The sequence below is a fragment of the Aythya fuligula genome, chromosome 1 (genome assembly GCF_009819795.1).
Source record: "Aythya fuligula isolate bAytFul2 chromosome 1, bAytFul2.pri, whole genome shotgun sequence".
NCBI classification, from domain to species: domain Eukaryota; kingdom Metazoa; phylum Chordata; class Aves; order Anseriformes; family Anatidae; genus Aythya; species Aythya fuligula.
In genome coordinates this window covers 59,186,456-59,206,422 of record NC_045559.1, presented here as the reverse complement: position 1 = coordinate 59,206,422, position 19,967 = coordinate 59,186,456, and the positions used below count along the sequence as shown (strand labels likewise).

Below are 19,967 nucleotides of genomic sequence, written 5' to 3'. Positions count from 1 at the left end.
ATCATTCTATTGATTTTTTTCCTGATTAAATCTGACCTTTTCAGCCCATTTTAAAACAGCACTTGTCCCAGAGTTAGTTCCCCTTCCCCTAGCAAGACCAGCTGTCCCACTTGTGACATTTTAAAGCTGTTGATGCTTTGACTCATATGCTATTTGAGATCTTTCAATCTGACTTATGAGGCCTGCCATTAGAAAAATCTGATAAATCTCAGACCTTCCAGGGAATCATTTGAACCTACGGGTGGAAAGGATGGCTTCAGTAGTTAAATGGCTGAGGTATAGTTACGGACTGCAACCAACAACCTCCAAAAATATCAATATCTGAATGCTACAGATTACAAAGCTGCCATTAGTGGGTATGTGCTTTATTTAGGAATACAACAGTGTCACACAGTCCCTTAGAATCTGTCATATAAAATATACGTGAAACAAACCAAAAATATTGCCACTCTAGAGCTTTGAAAATGTCTCCTAATTTTGTTTCTCTTTAACCTGTTTCCACAATGACTAGCTCAACAAAACAGGTACATGTACTACAGATCCCTAACTAGATTTATTACCAAAACTCTCCCTTTCCCCCAACTAATACAGCATACACGCTCCAGGTTTTTAAATATGTAACAGTCCAAGCACAAATAAATAAAAATATGCACCCTTGCTCAGTTTGGGAGTTAAACTGCGCAGAATAGAGAAGGTGAAGGGGGGAAAGGGGGGTATTTGTTTGTTTAGTTTGATTGATTTCACACGAATAGCTTTTTTCAGAACCAAGTATTTTCATAAGCGGATCTATCAATAAAGTTAGATTTCAATGAAGTCTCCTGGGACATAAATTATCTAGCTTCTAAAACACCAAAAGCTCTGATCAGAACTTTCTATTGCTGGTATTTTCAAAACAGCATTCTCCCCTGCAGATTTTCTGATGTCTCATAGCTATTACCCTCCTCTCAGTGGGGAGTCACACAATTACCCATTCTCTTTAAATACTATGTTCTGGAGATCAGCTTGATCTTGACAAAATTGGTCAGCAGAACCAAAGATGCTGTGAAAGCAGAACAGAAACAAACAAGCATGTAGATGCGGAGAGTCAGCATGATCAGGCAAGTCTTGGCTTCCAGCACCAGTGGGCTGACAAGACACCCTGCAGTCAGGAACATCGACCACCACCCATGCACGTACTTGAAAATATAACGTACTTGAAAATGAGACAGGAAAACTGCATTCTCCCAACATGGTAAATTTAAATGCAAGTTCTCCCCTGGAAGCTTTGGCAAAGCTTAGACTTAACAGGCTAGGAGGCAGGCCGGATGGGCTGAGCCACCCCAAGCAAAAGTAAATACTTCATTAACATGTCCTCAAGCTAAGAGGCCTCAAGAATAGATTTTTTTTTTTTTTTTTCCTGGGGTGGGACTTGGAATCCTAACCATTCCTTAAACTATTACTCTTTATCTTCCTAATGGCCAAAGTTGATCATTACAAGAAGTTGTGAATGCCCCGGCCCTAGAGGTGCTCAAGACCAGGCTGGATGGGGCCTCGGCCAACCTGATCTAGTGGGTGGCATATGCAGGTTAAAGAGGAAGCAGTATTTCACAAAGGAAGAAAATCTGCAAGCTTTTAACTTTACCTGATGCAATCAGGATATTGAATCTTGAAAGAAAGTCACCTTTCTCCAAAAATTTCACTATATATTATTTTAGTGGAGAAGCGTTAGCACAGTAACCTCAAAAAAACATAAACAAATCTTTCAAAGTAAAAAATATTTTTTCCAGCCCTTCTTCAGCGCGCATAAATTCAATGTAATGTATTTCCAGCCCCTAAAGAAATAAGGCTTAGCAGCAGACATAATCAGAGTAACACCTCCATCTAGTGGCTTACTAATGCACTATTAAGAAAGCACAGAAAATAAAAAGCAACCAAATACTATTTTCCAACCACAACTGTCAAAACACACACAGTACAAAAGAAATGTTGATCAGCAGATATACTGCTGCTTACCTTTCATATGGAAATAAGCTTCCATATTATTATACTGCAATGCAGGCCATAAATACAAAAAAAATGGAGACTGTAACATACACAATTAGAAAATTTTACGGGTGTATTATGTACTATGTAACCTCCTCTTGAGCTCAACTCATTTTAATACAGAATTACTGAGGATTTTTAGATCAAGAAACACGTGGCCCAGAGGTCAGAGCAATTTTGGTCCTTTTTGTACTCAGAAGTAATTTCAATCAAATGAAAATGATCCAATTAAAACAACATAATCAACACAAATGTATCAACAGCTACATTCCTCCCTTTCTCTTCTTAACACCTTTATTCCTTTCAAACAGTAGCACTGATGAAATTTTAAGTTATTTTTTTTCTGTATTTTCAGCACTGCACTAAGAAACAGCCACTTCAAAAGAGTACGGAGGAACTCTTTAAGAATAAGGAGGCATCTATGAAACAAATCCAGCCTAACTCAGGTGCAACTTGCCTTCTCTCCACCACATATCTCACAGTACTTCACAAACCTTAGACTGCTAGAGTGGCAACTACAGAGGAATCACTGGAAATTACAGTGGAGACTAAACAACCAACCTTTCTTCTGCTTAACAGCAGCATGAATCAAGCAGCTCTCCCCCAGGTAAGGGGAGCAGCACACTTGACATTTACCACAACTGCCTACCTATAACTTCCACTGAAAGGAGAACTGATTCTGAGCAAGGATCTCAGTAAATGTTTCTATAAAAACAAATCACATTGACACTTATTGTGTATAATCTCTGACTTCGTAAATAAGCATCTTATATTTATACGCTTACACTCTATTATAGGTTTAATATGAATAAATTGCTGCTAACAAGAGTAGAAGTCTGGCTGGGGGTGAACCTGCTACCTACCTCACTATTACCAAGCACTGAATACTAATCTCAATTTAATTGTTCTAAAGCAGCCACTACTAGAGGAGGGACACACACACACACAGAGCAATGATACAATGACAACTGGATGGTGAAACTGCAGAATGCATTAGATACCTGAGAAAAAAACGTGTTTACACAGAGAAGTGCCTAACCAAATTGCAGAGAAGCAGCTCCTAGGAACAGATAGCAAGCTGGTCGCAGTGATAACATCTACAGAAAGATAAGAATGCATGCAGGAGAACAGAACCAGCACAAAGATCAACAATCGCCTGGTTGACACATAACTGTCAACAAAGATTAAAAAACAACCTAGGCGGGGTAAACAAAAATCACACAGAAAGAAAATAGGCAAGGGATATCACTCCCATGAAAACAGACAAAGGAGATACATCCAAGGCACCAGAGATGTAGCCTCTATGTTCATCTGAACAGCAAACCAAAACCCCAAACTCTAGCATTTTGCATATTTGTTAAAGAGTTAAACTAGAAATGAGCTTGGATACAGACAAGAAATTAAACAGTTACACAGACACGAGAAGCAAAACTGAAACACAAAAATAATCCATCCAGCACGCTTTTTGATGGAGTAAATAATACTACTAAGGGATGCTGCTGGAATGAAAAAAGATGATCATCCATAGCTATGAATGGCAGTCAAAAAATTAAGGTCCAGGTAGAATCATTCTACTCTAACAAGTCTTGAAACCACAAGAGAATAAAACCCAGCAGATTGCTCATAAGTAATAAGGACGAATCTGGGTATTTCACTCTTCCAAGGCATTCACAAAAGAAAGCACCTCTTGATGGAAGGTCCATTATAACTTAAGAGATATGGGCTATGAATAAGGTCTGTGCTTTACAGATTTATGGCAGAAAACCTGGAGAGAATTAGGAACTTCTCAGTCCTGGAAGCAAAATTCCACACAGGAGTATCAAGGAGAAAAATCATCAAAACTCACTGGAATAATAGTTCAATAATGAATTAAAGAAATAAGTTAGAAAGTGTCTTTTGTAAGGGAATAAGAAAAAAAACACCACTATACCACAAATAATGACAGGTATTCCAATATTCAAAAGAAAGAGTAGGCAGGGAGAATGTTCCTCAGAACTGTGTTATTATGAGAGCTTGTATCTATGAAGTTAGACCAGAGAACAAACATTGTCTAGGATGGTGCTCCAGTATATTCCCTGATGTGGAAATGAGACAGATTTCTTTTCCACCAAGTTATCACTGCAATGAGGCAATATTATTTCAGATACCAATCTGGCAATTAACGAGGACATTACAGAAAAGCTGCTCCTAGAAAATAACCCTGGGTGAGGAAAACATGAGTCAATTGATTTCAAATTAAAACAAAGACAAGTGAAGGAACATCTTGTTACTAAATTTCTTGATTGCTGAGGGGCAATTTGAATAAATGAATAGAGCAGGTAATCGAAGTCAAAGGTATTCTGAGCAATTCAGATTCATTAAGTCAAACGTGCTACAGCTACCAGCAACCTGTAACTTACTCTGTGCTGAGGTACTAGAAAAGACTACATGCCCAAAAGGCTGAACTTGCACTCAAAGATCTTGAAATACTGTATGTCCAATCAGATTTTCAGTCTTTTACTGCAGGTGAGACGTGCCAACAGAGAGAATAGCAAAATTCCAGTCTGCAAACTGGTGTTCTTAATTTACCACTCTTATTGTCTAGAAACAGACACAGGTTATGACAACCACAGGACTATGTACAGATTCTTAGGAAATGAGAATCTGTTGGCAGCAATTCTCAAAGAACAATTGTTGTATGAGCTCGAAGATGTTTCAACTTGCTTTTAAATGCATAATAGCATTTTAGCTCAGGGATTTCCAGTTGCCATGACTGTCCTACTAATTTCATTCTTTTTTTTCAAAATGAAGGCAGCAATTAGACAAAGATGTTTTCAGCAAAGAAAATATGTAATTTTAAAATTATTTAAATGTGTTTACATATATTTCACTTTCAGGATCCTGTTTTAAGTTGTTGGCTTTTTTTGTTTGTTTGTTTATTTAAAGCAGTTTGAGCTCTCAACATTTTAGCATTTTCAGTATAGCTCTATCTACAGTAAGAATCAAACGCTATCCTTTCCCCTTCAATGTATTTACATTTGGATTCTTCCAATGTCTCTAAGCCAGGAAGCATTCAACCAACATTCCTTACTCAGGCTTGAAACAAAGAAACTAGAATCTCAGAGAGAAAAACTTAAGTATGAACTCCTCTTGGATAACTATCTATTTCCCTACATTAAACACCATTTCTTTAAAGCTATTTTAAGAAAACATAGTGATAGCATTTAAAAGAAACACAGACTGGTAGATGGACCTCATGAGTACCCACTGCAATCTTACCAATGTACCACTGAGAAAAAAGTGGAAGGATGCCACTACCACACCAGAAAACACTTCTTGCTATTTTTGTGAGTGATGGTAGACTATTTTATGAACAGCATCTGTACAAAGTAGTGGTAGGAAGCAATGGAGGTCATGTAGAAATACTGGCAATGTTGTTTACAATAAGCATAACATAGCATACAGCAAGTCTGCTGGCCTTGGGTTAGCTACGTACTATGAACTTATCACTGTATAGAAAGTTCTGGTGATGCTTCATTTAAAATACTGTACAAAAGTCTAGTTGATCATGTTGAAGACAGACAAATTCACAGTGAGAACATCAGGAAAGGGCTGTCAGAAGCATGAGAGAAATGGAGAGCCAGTGCTGTGCAAATAGCAATAACAATGTGATTAACTCACTAAACAAATTAGTGATTAACTCACTAAAAAAACTCACTAAAACAAATGCTAGGAGAAGCCGTATATGTACTCTCTACTAATACACAGGAGATGTAAACAAAACCAAAAGAGAAGAGCTATTTAAGTTTAAAAAAAAAACACTATTTAAGAGCTATTTCTAGTAAGCTACTTAAGAGTGGGTAGGGTGAGAGGTACAAATGTGTTTACTTAATGAGGTCTCTAACCATTGTTATTGAGATTCTAAAACAACTTGCTTGTCTTGCTAAGACAAGAATGAAGAAATTTAGCTTGCATTAAATGGGAGCACGACCGGCCTATGAAACCATTTTAAAAGTATCCTTTCAGCTGCAGCTGAATAAATGATTTGATAACCCAGCCTTCTATAGAAAGAAAAGGAAAGCAAGTCATACTCTTTCAAGTACCAAGAACAGGTCACAAACTGAATTATCACATTCTACAAGTGGGCATCTGACTAACAAAGATTTTTTTTATGGATTGACATCCCAAGTCTCTACATACCCTTAAGCCCTGCTAACTCCCTTCTCCTCTACAAACTCCCTGGCCTCAGCCCCTTTCACATCACCATCTTCCCAGAGCTCTCATTACAGAATATTCAGCTTGGTTAACCAGCAGCAGACCAGCATTCTTTATCCTGTTGAGCACTTCCTTCAGAAGGAACGCTCACTCACATCTCTCCGTAAGATCCATTGTCATACATAAGACAATGATTTTGACAGCTTTCTGAAATTTTTACCTGTCTGTTAAACAGGTCTGTAACTGGAAAAGTTGTCCAAATATTAGGAGAGAAAGGAAGGCACAAAATGTTAATGGACGGCACAGTCACACAAATTGTGTTCTACTGTTGTCTTGCAGATAGATAAATTAAGTACAAATCACTTTGTAGCATACAGAGTACTTGGCAGAAAGAAATACAGCATTCAGCTGTGAAACAATTCATTGCTCTTACTATTAAGACTATTCTTCCAAAAGCAAAGAAGGAATAAAAAAAGCTAAGAAACCACACAAACAAAATTCTGTCGCATTTAACAAACCAGTGATACAATACACTTCAGTGAGACAACAGCCTGTAGCAAATGGCTGAGAGAAACTGGAAAGTCTGGTATTTTTCAACTAGTTGTAAGCTAAAAACCTAAAGCCTAGTAACTTGCAGCCACAGAATGGGCAATTGGCATTTGGAAGGCAACAATTTGAGTCACTATTTACTATTCTTCACAACTCAGGAAAAGGGTCACAGATAACTATCAGAAACATCCTGTCACCTGCAACAGTTCTCTTGCTAGGTAAGTAAGGTCTGTATGTGAAGTACTTAAAAATAACAAAAAACAATACAAAGAAATCACTCTTTCCTCCATGTCCTTACCAGTTTCACTTTAGAGGCCAGACTCTCTGGTAGTTTTGTTCGTAGCTGATTTGTTTCTTTGAATGTAGCTGGAAATCCACTAAGGAAGGCCAGGTCTTGCATTAACACTAGGCCTGGAACTTCTTTGTCTGTAGTCTAAAAACAGAATGACAGGGTAAAAAACAGTCTTTTCTTTAAATTTCTAGTATTTCACATTATCTAAAAACCCTTCAGCAGATGACAGATTTAAAAGACTATAGATCTGTCATTTAACCCGAACTTCCAACACTGAAATACAGGTAATTTTAAAAGCTTTCACTTCTTACAATGTGTGAGTTATGAAGAGTATATAGCAGAGAAATACTTTCTAAAAAACATATTAGTTTAGGACAAGTTTAGGACATACAAAAGCTAAAAGCTAAGTAACAGATTTTAAAAGTACATACCAAGTAGCCTCTCCATACTATCTGTTTGCTGTTGTCTTTTAACATTCCAGAATGGGCAGCTTCAACTAGAATAAATAAAATACATTGCAAATCAAAAACTTGAAGTCACTTCTTTTGTATATTCCAGAAACTAAGATAGACTTTTGCAAATTAAGGAGTTTTGGATGTTTATTGAGTGAAGATTTGTCTTTATGCTTGTCAAATAATCTTGCTGGTAAAACAAACACCAGTGTTTGGGCAAGTAGGTGGTAGTGGGTTGGGCACTATGTATTAAGACAAGAAGCCTGTACCTGTTCTAAGATACTACTTGTAAGTGTTGAACACATAGATAATTTTGTTTTACGGTGTGCAATCCTTTAAACAAAAGCAGAACTTTTTGCACAATATTCAGCCTTCACATCACAGCAATTAAAAGATGATTTCTAAAACTAATCCTCAGTCTTAGCCTCAGTCTTCTGAGATCATCAGTGCAACACAGATTTTCAGATATCAAGTCTGTTTTGCAACAGTACTTTAGGAGTACAGAACTGTTTAATCTTTCATAATCAGATGTCTGGGAGATGAGAAACAGTATCGCTGATGCCATCATTTAAAGAAATAGACTGAGGGGAAGAGAGACAGTACAACTTGCTAAAGTCAAACAGAAAATTAGTGGCAGAGTCAGTGATGGAAGACAATACAACCTAACTCACAGCAACTTAGTAAAAATCTTTCCCTAGAAAACGATGTGGAAACCGTCAAATGTTCTTACCATCCTTAGGGCTATCAAAAACAATTACTGTCACATTGGTAGAAGGATTTTTTGGTTTTGCTACAAAGAACATATTGTTAGCAGCTTGTAGAGCAGGATGAATGGACAGGAGGTCTTTCAGCGTGACATTGGTCGGCAGTGCAGGATCCAGGACAAGCATTGGCACTTTAACGCAGTGTGTCAGCAAACATTCCAGTTGCTTCTCACTGTAGCAAAATACCAAAGGTATATTTAACGCCACTAGAAAATTTACAACAAAAATCAATGCTGAGTGCAATGAGAGATGTTTTTGTAAAATCTGATCAATTATTTCTAATATCTGTAGAAGAAAGGGTGGGAACAATTAAAAGCATACTTATTTTGCTGTAGAAAACAAATATCCTACTGTTACAGTTCAGCACATTCCTGTAACTTGTTCCCAAATTCTTGCCTCCTCTCCTCAGAAAAAAACACCTCTTTTCTCAACCATGTATTTTTATTTTTCAAAATTTCAAAGATTTGTTTCAAATATTTCAACATTTGCAGAGATTTGACTACAGAGGACACCTTAGAAAGATCTCTACGGAACAACCAGGCCAAGTTAAGAGCAGGACAGAGCAGGCCCTGCTGCTTCCTGGCAGTGCACAGACACATAAGCCTTGGCCCCTCCACAAACAGTGACGTACAGCACTGTGTACACAAATGGCAGGTAAAGGTACTGTCAGAAAAAAAATAATCTTAATGTGTTTGAATTATAAAACTCAAGGTACATATGCACTAAAAATCCACACTCCAAATATGAACTATGCCTAACTAGGGACAAGTAAATGTTTTTTGAATTTCAGAAATTGTCACACTAAGAGGCTCACAGCTGCATTACTGTTATTCAACATAAATATTATCATGTTGTCAACTTCTCTTGAAATGACACACAAGGAATGCATGCTCAGGCCATAGAAAAACAAACACAATACACCCCGTTACTTCACCTCCCCAACAGTTGCTTTCAGCTAAAAATGAGTAGGACATAGTTTATTTCAATTTATAGCCAAGACAAAACAAAAAAAAACAAAAACCCCTTACCTCTTCTTTGTTGGTTCTGTTGCATTCTTTCCAAGGATTTCCCTATTACAAAATGAAAACAACCCCATTAAGTAACTCTGAGTCGGTGGTAAAGAATTAAACCTAATTTCAGAATCCTAATTGAGTCAGGAACATGTTGTGAAATCAGCGATAACCCAGCTATAAAACTGCCAATGCCTTGCCATTAGCCTACTTAGGCAAGCACAGGCTGACATGTGCTCCCTCACTGTGCACCCTTGCACAGCAGAACCCAAAAATCCTTGCTTGTGCTGGGAGCTGCAGCAGTGGGACTCTGCCAACAAGATTTTCAGGGGTTACTATCAGATTATTTAATGAAGCTGCTGTTAATAGGAAAAGCACTGATAATAAACCAGGGAGAATGACCCGAAACTGGAGTGAGTTCATAGTTTAGTTTATGATACGTATTCTGTTAAGGTCTACCACGCATAGGCCGTGTGCATGCAGAAACTGATGAAGATTAATGCACAGGTAGAGCTATGGTGATGCAAAAAAAATTAATGATAATAATATGATCCCAAGGGCACCAACACACACCAACAAAAAGAGAAGCACCATCCATCAAGCTACCCTCTCTCCTACTGATGAAGAAATCACTTGGACAGTGACTAATTTGATTCAGGTGGATCAATAAAAAAGTAACAAATTACTAAGTTTTACTATGCAGTACAGAATACATGCTCATTAGCAGAGATTTATAGTCTTTGCCTTTGTCTTCCACAGTCATCCTGATCCTCTGAACCATTTTTTATTTTTATTTTTTAAACTGTGCTAACCAATTTCAAAATACAAAGGGGGTGGAGGCCAGGGGATGTTGTTATCTACAAGGGGGAGAACCAGCTGTCCCTGTAGTTGATGAACATGACATGGTCATGAGTCTTACTCCTGAGCTTGACATAAACTTTCCAGATCAGTGTTATGGAAGGACAAAATGTGTGGTTTTCCCTTGCTAAAACAGGAATCACAGCATCTCTTTGCCCAGAAGTATCACAGGGCTGAAACCACAAATGTTTGTTATGTAAACTACTAGGAAATGATTAATATAAACATGAAAACTCTTCAGAGCAGAGACCATGTCTATATTTAAGATGTTTACACTTAATGCATTTTGCAATTTAAGTAGCAAACCAGAGGCCTAGAACTTCAGTTGTGATCACACTGTTAACGGTACCTAATTTGCAAGTCATAACATGCCAAAAATCAGATGAATCTTTACACTCACTTGTGGATTTCTGATTATTCTGAATTAACACTTAAAATAAATTCTTGTTCTTTCATTTAGCATTTTTCTGTTCAAAACTGATCACACGATCATGGAGTTGCTAATAAGGAATTAAATCAGTGGTTACAAAACAACCTAAGGTATCTATAAGCTTCAAGTGTTTGCTGGAAAACAAAGTTGTGCACTATCTGAAGTCTTTAGATGATTAATTTTACAGACCAGTGTAGCACAATCTCTAACATTCTGAATGCAGCATTACATCGCCCTCCCTGTTGCCTTAGTTAGACGGTTGAATAATATGTCTATAATCTGAATAAATTATTTTCTTCTTCCTCAGTTTCTGTGTTTAGGAGACTACAAATCTATTTTTAAGGAGCCTTTAACAACCATGTGCTCAAGTATATGTTATTAAGCCCAGTATAAAAAGAAATATTGGGCAATGAGTAGGAGGGGGATGCAGACATATTAAACATGGAAGATATCACTTTATTATTATCCAGAAACAGTTACAGAAATCCATACAACATGACAAACAAAAAAGCACAGTTTTCTGCACAGCGTTTTTACAAATTCAAGGCAGATCAGCCTTAATTACTTTAAATTATTATGCTCTATATTTTAAACAGTTTTCTGATTAGACAGCACTTCATGGCTAAATGTAGAACTGAAAGGAGGTTTTGAGAATAATCAAACGAAGACAGAAACTCGCTTTGAATTTTCACGTTGAGCAACAAGGGAGAAAAGAAAGAGGGCTAGTACCACATTAGATTGCTATTGTTAGTGCAAGGGAAAAAAATACATGAGATTATTACCTCATTATTTTCTGTTCTTCCTCCATCTGTTCTCTGACCTGTTGCAATTCTTTGATCAGTTCAACATCTGTGCCGTTCACCCAGGTGTATACCACATCAATCGGCATGGGTAAACACAGCCTACATAATTCAAATGAAAGCTACATGAGCTGTTTAATATTACATTACAAGTGTTTGTGGCATCCTACAATAGCAGTTCCCATCAAGCAACAAAAACGCTTGGTGTCTGAGCTGAAGAGACAAAGAAAAAAGCTTCCCTTCAGCTATAAATAGATATAATTTCGTAATTATACACAAGCCTTTGACAAAACAGCACAGACATGAAACCAAAAGAAGACCTACAGAGGCCATAACAATTCACTAACTATATGAAATTTACCATTTATACTCTAAATTTCACTGACATGTTAACCTATAATCAAACACCTAGCAACCCATTAAATATTTCTCAAGACAATACTAGCATCTAGGCATATCTTTAATTCACCAGCTACCAAAATTAGACAGGACAGCACGAAGTGTAAAGACTTAAATCACACTTTGTGTTATTTAATTGCCCACAGCCAGTAAGATCTCTGCAGAACCACGTCTTTATCCTAACACCTCTTAGATCTCAGTAACAGAGCATTTCACAAACTAACAACCCAAGTAGGATACATGAATTCAGACACTAGATACAGCAGTGGAACCCAATCTTGACACAATTTAATACTGTGGAACTGTTGCTGAACACTTAGAGATGTCCTAGCGTACCTAAGGGAGATGCACCAAAGAAAAGGTTTTGAGTACTTATTTTCTATTTGTTTGTGGTTATCTCCTCCCTGAGGCCCACAGCTCTGTTTCAGCAGGTGCTGCAGGCTGCTGCCAGAGATGAACCTCTCAGTCCCAGAGAGCAGGGGGATGCCCCAACTATTATTTTCATAAGTTCCACTGTATAATACCTTCCTAAACTATAGAAGGACTTCACACACTTAGCAGAATGCAACAACCCAGCCTCCTGTCAAGCACATTAAATTGAACTTAAACTTAGACCCTTGGATATTGATTTCTCTCTCTGTCATTTGTTTTCATGAAACAGACAAGTGAAAACAAACAGGAGAAAAGCAGTGTTTGGATAGCAATCACTGAGCAAGTGTTTTAAAACTGAGATCCACTGGAACACACAATGAAAAATATCCAAGGAAAAGGTGCTCGTTCCCCACCCACTGCGTGGCATCCTTCAAACAACAGAGAGACAGGCAGTTTGTAGATATCTCCTCCATCTTCCCTTGCACGGCATGACATGCAGACAATTTCCACCCAGCTTTGTTTTGTACCGGCTGAGACTCAGTAACTGAAGTGCAGAATTTGGCAAACGGGCAGCTAGTGGCTGGTCACAACACAAGGGACGTGAACATTTTTCACTCAGTTCACTGCTGTTCCTAGAAACTGAGCTATGACACCTAAGGTCTGCTGGGGGGGGGGGGTCACTCTAAAGATGGTTTGAACACGTAACAGGAGGCACTGCCTTTCCCCAGCAGTACCATCCAGAAAGCCTACCTCACTTCTGAGGTGCAATACTCTGCAGGAGGCTACATTTTCAGCTGACAAAGTTAATTTGCACATTACAGGTACCCCCCCCAGTCAGTTATTTTACCTCTTTGTCAGCAGACACAGTAACCTCTGGCTCATTAACAAGTGCAACTCACTGTATGTTTTCAGTCTTTCACAGAATTAGAAATTCGATGGCAGGAGCTCCTCCAGCTTTTCCATGCTTGTTGTGATCAGTTAAATTATTGGGTTGGCAGTCCCCTGATTTCTACGGCTAGGAAACGTGTTTTAGGTGGAAGCACCTGACTCAAATTAGCTGATCTCAAAGGTGCACAACTCTCAGTCCTTGGGCAAAGGGCAGAGTTTATTTACACAGCCTTCATTTAAGAACATAAAATGTGGGAAAAGAAAAGCCTAAACTCCAACTCAGTCTAGGCTATGAGGCAATTTTAGTACTATTTATACTTCTGTAAAGCCACTCCCCAGTTTATAATTTGTTAATAGCTTGTTTCTATACAATAGCAAATAGAACTGTGTAATTTACTACATTTAACTTGTAGCATTAAAATGTCAGCTCTGAATTAATGCTGGTGTGGCTTGATTTTCATTAGTAATGTCTACAGAGACAATTACAAAAAGAAATAAATAATAAAAGCTATCAAAGCAAGCGGACTGTTTGTTGATCAATTAGTTTACAATTTATCTAAATAGAAGTTAACCTGAATTTTTCTTAACATATTTTTACAGCAAATTGACACACGTTGTTTGGGAAAGTAGTGGTTATCAAACATAATAATAACAGTAATAATAACAATAATAACAACAACAACAACAATAACAATAATAATCTTTTGGTCCTAATTAACACTGCTACCAATTAGGATCAGCAACAGTGTGAAGATTTCACCTTTGTGGTCTCTTTCAAAGCTTTCTGGTTAATTTCAAAACCTCTTAAAAAGCACAGAGACATATTTTGAAAAGCACCTAATGGCATTTTGCTTTAAAATTAAAAAGGAACAGGAAAGCCACTTCCACGTTATCCTTCTCTAACATTATTTTAAATACACAAAGTCTTCTGTAAGTTAAGGCCAGAAAAATTCAAAAACTTTCTTCACTTAAACTCTGTAACTATGTTTTTCCTTCATGTGGATTTATTCTTTTGGTCTTCGTCACAGATACTAGTCTGGCAAACAGATTAGGCCCAAGATGAGCTGACTAAAATGAAGTATGAAAGTACACCACAGAAATGTAAGTTGACTATTTGACTAATTTTGACTATTACATCATGACAGTAAGACTTGCAATTTCGTTTTGGACGAACTGCCATTTTGTAAAAACTCTGTACTTAATTAACACGAAGGCAGAACTTCTTACTGACAGAAACAACCATGCTTTCACTCTAGCACTGCAAAAACACATGCACATTAAGTTAATAATCTGTACGAGTTGTATCACTCTGCTTTATCTGTCTTCCTTTGGAAAACAGGGGAGGGAAGTAAGAGATGAAATAGCAAGTAGTATTCACAAATACCGTGCAATGTACTTTTAAAGAATTATCTTGCAGCAGCTAAAACATGATGAACTGATTTGATCATTTCTACTGTCTCATGATTCAACAAACCTCAAGGCAGATTACACATCTGCTTTCAGGGCTTTTTCCAGTCAAGTGCATCAACACTTAAAAGAGTCAGATGATATCTCCTTAGTAAGCTTCTTCCACCTACCAATTCACCGTCCACTGACTTCCTGAGCAACAGACCCTGTGACTATTCAGATATGAACTATGAAACCACAAGCAGCCACACAGAAGTTAGCACAACTGAAGCAAATGACCCATCTGACTTAGTTTCCAATTTGTTGTGACTTCTCCCGTGTATTCAGCTTGCTTTAAAAAGCTTTCTCTTGCTACCTTTGTGACTTTTCTGCTAAATAATGTCCCACATGAAATGCCACAGAAAACTCGAGGTAAATCAAAAATAGATTTTTCAAAACACTAGAAGTTGGAATTTTAAGTGCACAGGAACAGTACTTACGTTTTCTTACCTTAATATAGAAAATATTTCATGTACTGCCTTCGCTGTTAACATTACTGTCATTTTGATGTCTCCTTATAGACTGGATGAATTAAATGCATTTAAAAGAAACTGCTGTATATGACTAGAACTTCCAAATCCCAAACGCCTTCCAAGTTTGGATATTAATCACTAACTCACAGTTTTAGAATCTCTAAGTTAACAATTCATCACAGATTTAGAGCCCTTACAATAAAGTACTACTCAGCAGTATGTTACTTCTTCTGGAATATCTGATTTAAATATTTGAGAATTCATTGAGCAGTAAAACGTGCAATATGATAACTACAAATATAGCTCACCGATTTTGAAATGATTTGCCAGCAACGTTGTCTCTGTATGAATCAAACATAACATGATACTGGTCTCTACTCCACTCCAACACAACCTGAAAAGAAAAACACTCAATGTCACCAGCTTCTAAAATTAGACACTTACTTTTGAAACTTTTACTCATGACTGATTTCACTCAATTTGATCTACACATTAGTGCACATCTGACTTAATTAATCCAAACTAAATTATTACACCGAGTCAGCAATCAGACACAGAACTTAGAGCACACAATTAAGATAAACATTGTTGTTTTTTTTTTTTTTTCCTCTGCAAGAAAGGACTTCATGTTTTGTGGACACACTTCTTAAGTTACTATTCATTTTGATTACCTCCTCCTTGTCTCTTAACCTTTAGGGGCATGGTCTAGAAGGTAGCATTGGTAGTAGGGTGATGGTTGGACCAGATAATCGTAAAGGTTTTTTCCAACCTTAATGATTTTATGATTATATGATTCTATGATTTTTTTTTTTTAATGCAGCAGCATCCTCTCAAAACTGAGGCCCTAAAACAAATATACTTCAATACAAGCAGGACCCCCCCATCCTGCACAATCTTCATCATCTTCCTTCCTGTTCTCATATAGGACATACTGGAGTCTATCTCTGCAATCTGAGCTTTGAAAACAAACAGCCAGACCAGGGCATATCAAATTATGTAGATTAACCTGGGCACAAACTTAAAACACAATAGGTGTTTCCCAGTCCAGGTGAGTCTTACAGGGCAGCCAAACTAACCCAACAGCTCAGTATTCCTGCGGGCTGCAGACTCTTCCATCCCCCTGCATTTCTGCCCCTCCCTTTAACTTGAAGCTGGCATTCGCCAGACCCTGCAGCGAGCCAAGTCACGGAGCTAAACCAGCAGGGAAATGAACCTTCAGAAAACAGATCAGCTTAGTCTCCCCAGCTCGGATGCTGGGGCAGACGAGGAACGGTGGGAACACACAGCTGAAGGCAGGGTCGTCTCCCCCAGCTTCATCCAGCCACCAAGATCACTTAGCTAAAACGTCAATGTTTTGCCAGCAAGACCCATTCACCAACATATTCACACATTAGCTCTCTGGGAGCACAATCACAAGAAGATTGGTACTTCAGAAAGCTGCATGTTTGCATTCCAGTATTATTTTTAAATGTGTGTGTGTGTAATACACACACGTGTGTATATATACACATACTCACACATATAAATATTGAACAAAGGCACGTAGTTGCATCTCTATTACTAACAGAGTATTTGAAATCATGGTTCCAAGCAGAGAAATCAGACTTTCCAATACTAAAAATGTTTCATATGCTTTGACACAGCAAAAAAGCATGACTAATTTTAGATAAAAATCTCTCGATATAGAAGATCCTGCTCTTAGACTTTCCATATCTTTCACAGCTGAAGTTCAGTCTTAAAAACTACAGTATCATCTTGTGTTGCTTTAGAGAGATGAAAGGGCAGTGGTTTATTTTATGTGCAGTAGCACATATAAATATGTACTGGGAAAAAAAATTACAGCACTTGTTTTACACCAGTCTTCTTAGATTTAAATGTCACTGTTGCTTATGTTTTATGGCAACTATAAACGCTACCATTTCTTTAAAATAGCACTCAAAACCATAATTTTAGAGGCTACCTCCCTTCATTTTAAGTAGATACACACACATCTCTTTACCCTCATGCAGGCTGAAGTAAATTAAAGCCTTCTGAAGAGTATAGAGGAAGGGGAAGTCCCATCACACGTCAGTGACAAGCACACAAAATATATTTCCAAAGCTGCTCAGCCTCTTTGTAGTCCAAATCACATCTGTACAAGCTCATTCCTCTTACACAAAGGACACAATTTACAAGGTGAGCATAAAATCTGCTTCCTTAAATATCAAACACTATTACACTTCTTCATGCCCAAGTTATTATGTCCTTCTGCCCAATATATTGGTATAAAACAGTACATAATGAAAGCTATCTACACATTAACATCTGTAATTACTGCTAATTAAGAATTGACACACAGTGATCCGCTTCTAGAAGAAATACTGAATTATCTGAGTTAAAAAAAAAAAAAAAAAAAAAAAAAGTATTTTATTGCAGGAATACAGCTCTCTGGGAGAAAAACGTTAACCATTCAAACATTTGCTTTCTATATTTGTGCAATTATATTAAAAAAGAACCATAGTAGCTCTCTTTGGATCAATGTTTAGGAAAAGAAGTTACAGGTTTCCCACCTGATACATTCTGCTTCTGTAACTGTTTTCTCCTCTCATCGCTCATTGCAATAATGCCTGCGGGCCTCTGCTTCAACTTTACATGCAGAAACTTAAAAATACTAAAGAAAAAACACATTGAGAGCCTATCACGAGATACTGTATCAGCCATGTGACAGCAGTGTCTCTCTTCTTTCATTTATAAAACATTTTTACAAAGCTAAGTGACCTATGGAAGGTCAGCTAACAATGGTTTACAGGCAGACCGTCATAAAACTCAAAACTTATCCAAGACTAGGCTACAGCACTGGCTTACACCTGGCTATCCCAGACGTTGCAGCTGAATCACGCTCAGTACACTGTTATTTCACTGGGATACTTTTTTTTTTTTTTTTTTTTTGAAATTACTCATTTTCATCTTGAGGCTGTTAGGACGTTATTCCCAGTCTCATTTTTTTTTTTTTTTTTTGCTCTAACCACCCATTTCTATGTCAGCACTAATATAAATATTAGTGTGACTCTAAATAAGCAGATGCAATTTTGCTTACTTGGACAAAAAAAAGCTGGCTCTGGGGCTGGGGGAAAAAAGGAACCGCAAACTCTGTTCAGACAACAGAGGCTGATAGGCATTGCTGCTTTTATGGCTTAAGAAATCCCCACGGAACATTAAAATGGTCCACCTGATGATTACTAGAAATATTTTTTGGTTTCGAGTTCAAAAGTCTTATAAATTTTATTTGCTGCTGCCTTGCAGACTGTATACTGCAGAACAGAAATCTTTTCCATTCTTACTACTGTTGCCAGAAGAGGCCTGACAGTGTTTATTTTCACATGCCCAGTCTCTCCTAAATCCTTAAACTACTACTGTTTACCAGGACAGGAACACTTTAAATCATAAAATTCATAGGCAAAATACACGCAAACATCTCTTACTGATCTTATTCGTCATCATCTATTTATTTATTTTAAAGAGCTTGTTTGTTTATTTTTGTATTTGTGCAGACATTTGGTTTAGTTTGTTGCTTTTTTGGGTGGGGTGGGGGGTAGGAGTGTTTTTACCAAGCATGATTAGAAGATTTCTGGTCACTTTTCTTTTATTCTTAACATAAGAGTTTTGAAAATTCACTCCCACATCAATCTGCCACTTACTTGCTCGCTGTCTAAATAGTATCTAAGCTTTCCAAATAGTTCTGGTATTAAAGAGACTGGAAATAGGAAACTCAGATTTGGTATTTCTGAGAAGTGACTTGGACTCATTCTCAGCAAAATCAGTTGTAACTTGGACAAGTACTGAAGTGGTTTATAAAAGCTCTCAGAAATACTGAGGTTTGCCTTAGGTCCCGATTCTGGGGAAAAGCAAAAGTTTACTTGAAGTTTTATGGCACCAAGAGATATCTATCAATCAGCTTTAAAACAAAAGCTGACAATCACATCTAAACAGATGGCTCAATAATCTCACTCATGGTTTCGAAGTGTTTCAGCAACTTGTGACCACTGCAAGGCAGCAGACAGGAAGCACCTTATGGAAGACAGTGAGCATCCAGGCAGAATAAACTTCTGATTGTGCTCAAATATAGCTTCAGATAATGCTCTTCATGTCTCTTTTTAAGTCTGAAGGAGCCCATCAAAATAAAACAGGGGAATGGGGAAAATACCACCACAACAGCACCAAAACTTGTCTTGAGAATATTGAGAAATTTAGGAATTGGGAAATACCCGTCTGCTTGCATTTAGCACGGCCATCATACTTCTACACTGACCAAGTCTTTAATTATGTGAATGCTTCTTGAGCGCTGCAGTGAAGCAAGATCTTTCTTCCTCTCCTGATATTCTCATTGGTGACTTCCAAAATAGACAGGGTAATGTGAAGCGAAACTTCAATATATACCAACCATACACGCATATAAAATGCTTTATCGGAAAAAGAAGGAGTCGTATCGCATCCCTTGCACTGCAGTACTGACTGCTCAGCAGCAAGTGGAGTAAGATGGACTGTAGGAGGCCAGGTTTAACTCCTTAAACTCTAGAGGGGAGCAAGCTCCTGTCACTCCCGATCGCTGTCTGGAGGCTGTGCTAAGCAAGAGCCCCGTCAGGCTGCTCAGAACAAGAACAACACAGCACCAACAAATCACCTGGTGCTGGAAGGGGGTTAAGCTGCACAGGTGAAGGGAGCAGGCGCTCCTGCAGCATTTTCCCCTGGAAACGAGCTAACAGCAGCCCCGGGCGTGCTCGGAGCCGGGTTTACGGCTGGAGCCCCGCCGTGCCGTGCAGGGCCAGGGGCAGCACCGCAGCCGTGCCCCTTCCCCTCCAGCCCCCAGCCCCTAGGGCACGGGTCGAAGCGCAGGGCGGAACCGCGCTGCCCGCCGTACTGACCTCCCCGAACTGCAGGGCGGAGACGATCATGAGGACGAGGCCGCCGAGGCAGAGGCAGGGCCCATAGCGGTGCGACAGGCACGTGTAGGTCTGGCGCTGCAGCAGCTTCAGCAGCAT

At 38.2% G+C, this 19,967-nt stretch overlaps 1 protein-coding gene across 2 annotated transcripts in view; it reads right to left on the bottom strand.

Annotated features, from left to right (window-relative positions):
* Positions 1-19,967, bottom strand: part of GNPTAB (N-acetylglucosamine-1-phosphate transferase subunits alpha and beta) — a 42,785-nt gene extending 22,818 nt beyond the window's left edge. For both annotated transcript variants that reach the window (XM_032201799.1, XM_032201807.1), the window contains exons 1-7: positions 19,851-19,967; positions 15,258-15,343; positions 11,354-11,473; positions 9,302-9,343; positions 8,240-8,445; positions 7,489-7,553; positions 7,064-7,198 (exon numbers count right to left, since the gene is read on the bottom strand). In XM_032201799.1, the coding sequence (XP_032057690.1) occupies positions 7,064-7,198; positions 7,489-7,553; positions 8,240-8,445; positions 9,302-9,343; positions 11,354-11,473; positions 15,258-15,343; positions 19,851-19,967 (771 nt within the window). The remainder of the gene's footprint in view (positions 1-7,063; positions 7,199-7,488; positions 7,554-8,239; positions 8,446-9,301; positions 9,344-11,353; positions 11,474-15,257; positions 15,344-19,850) is intronic.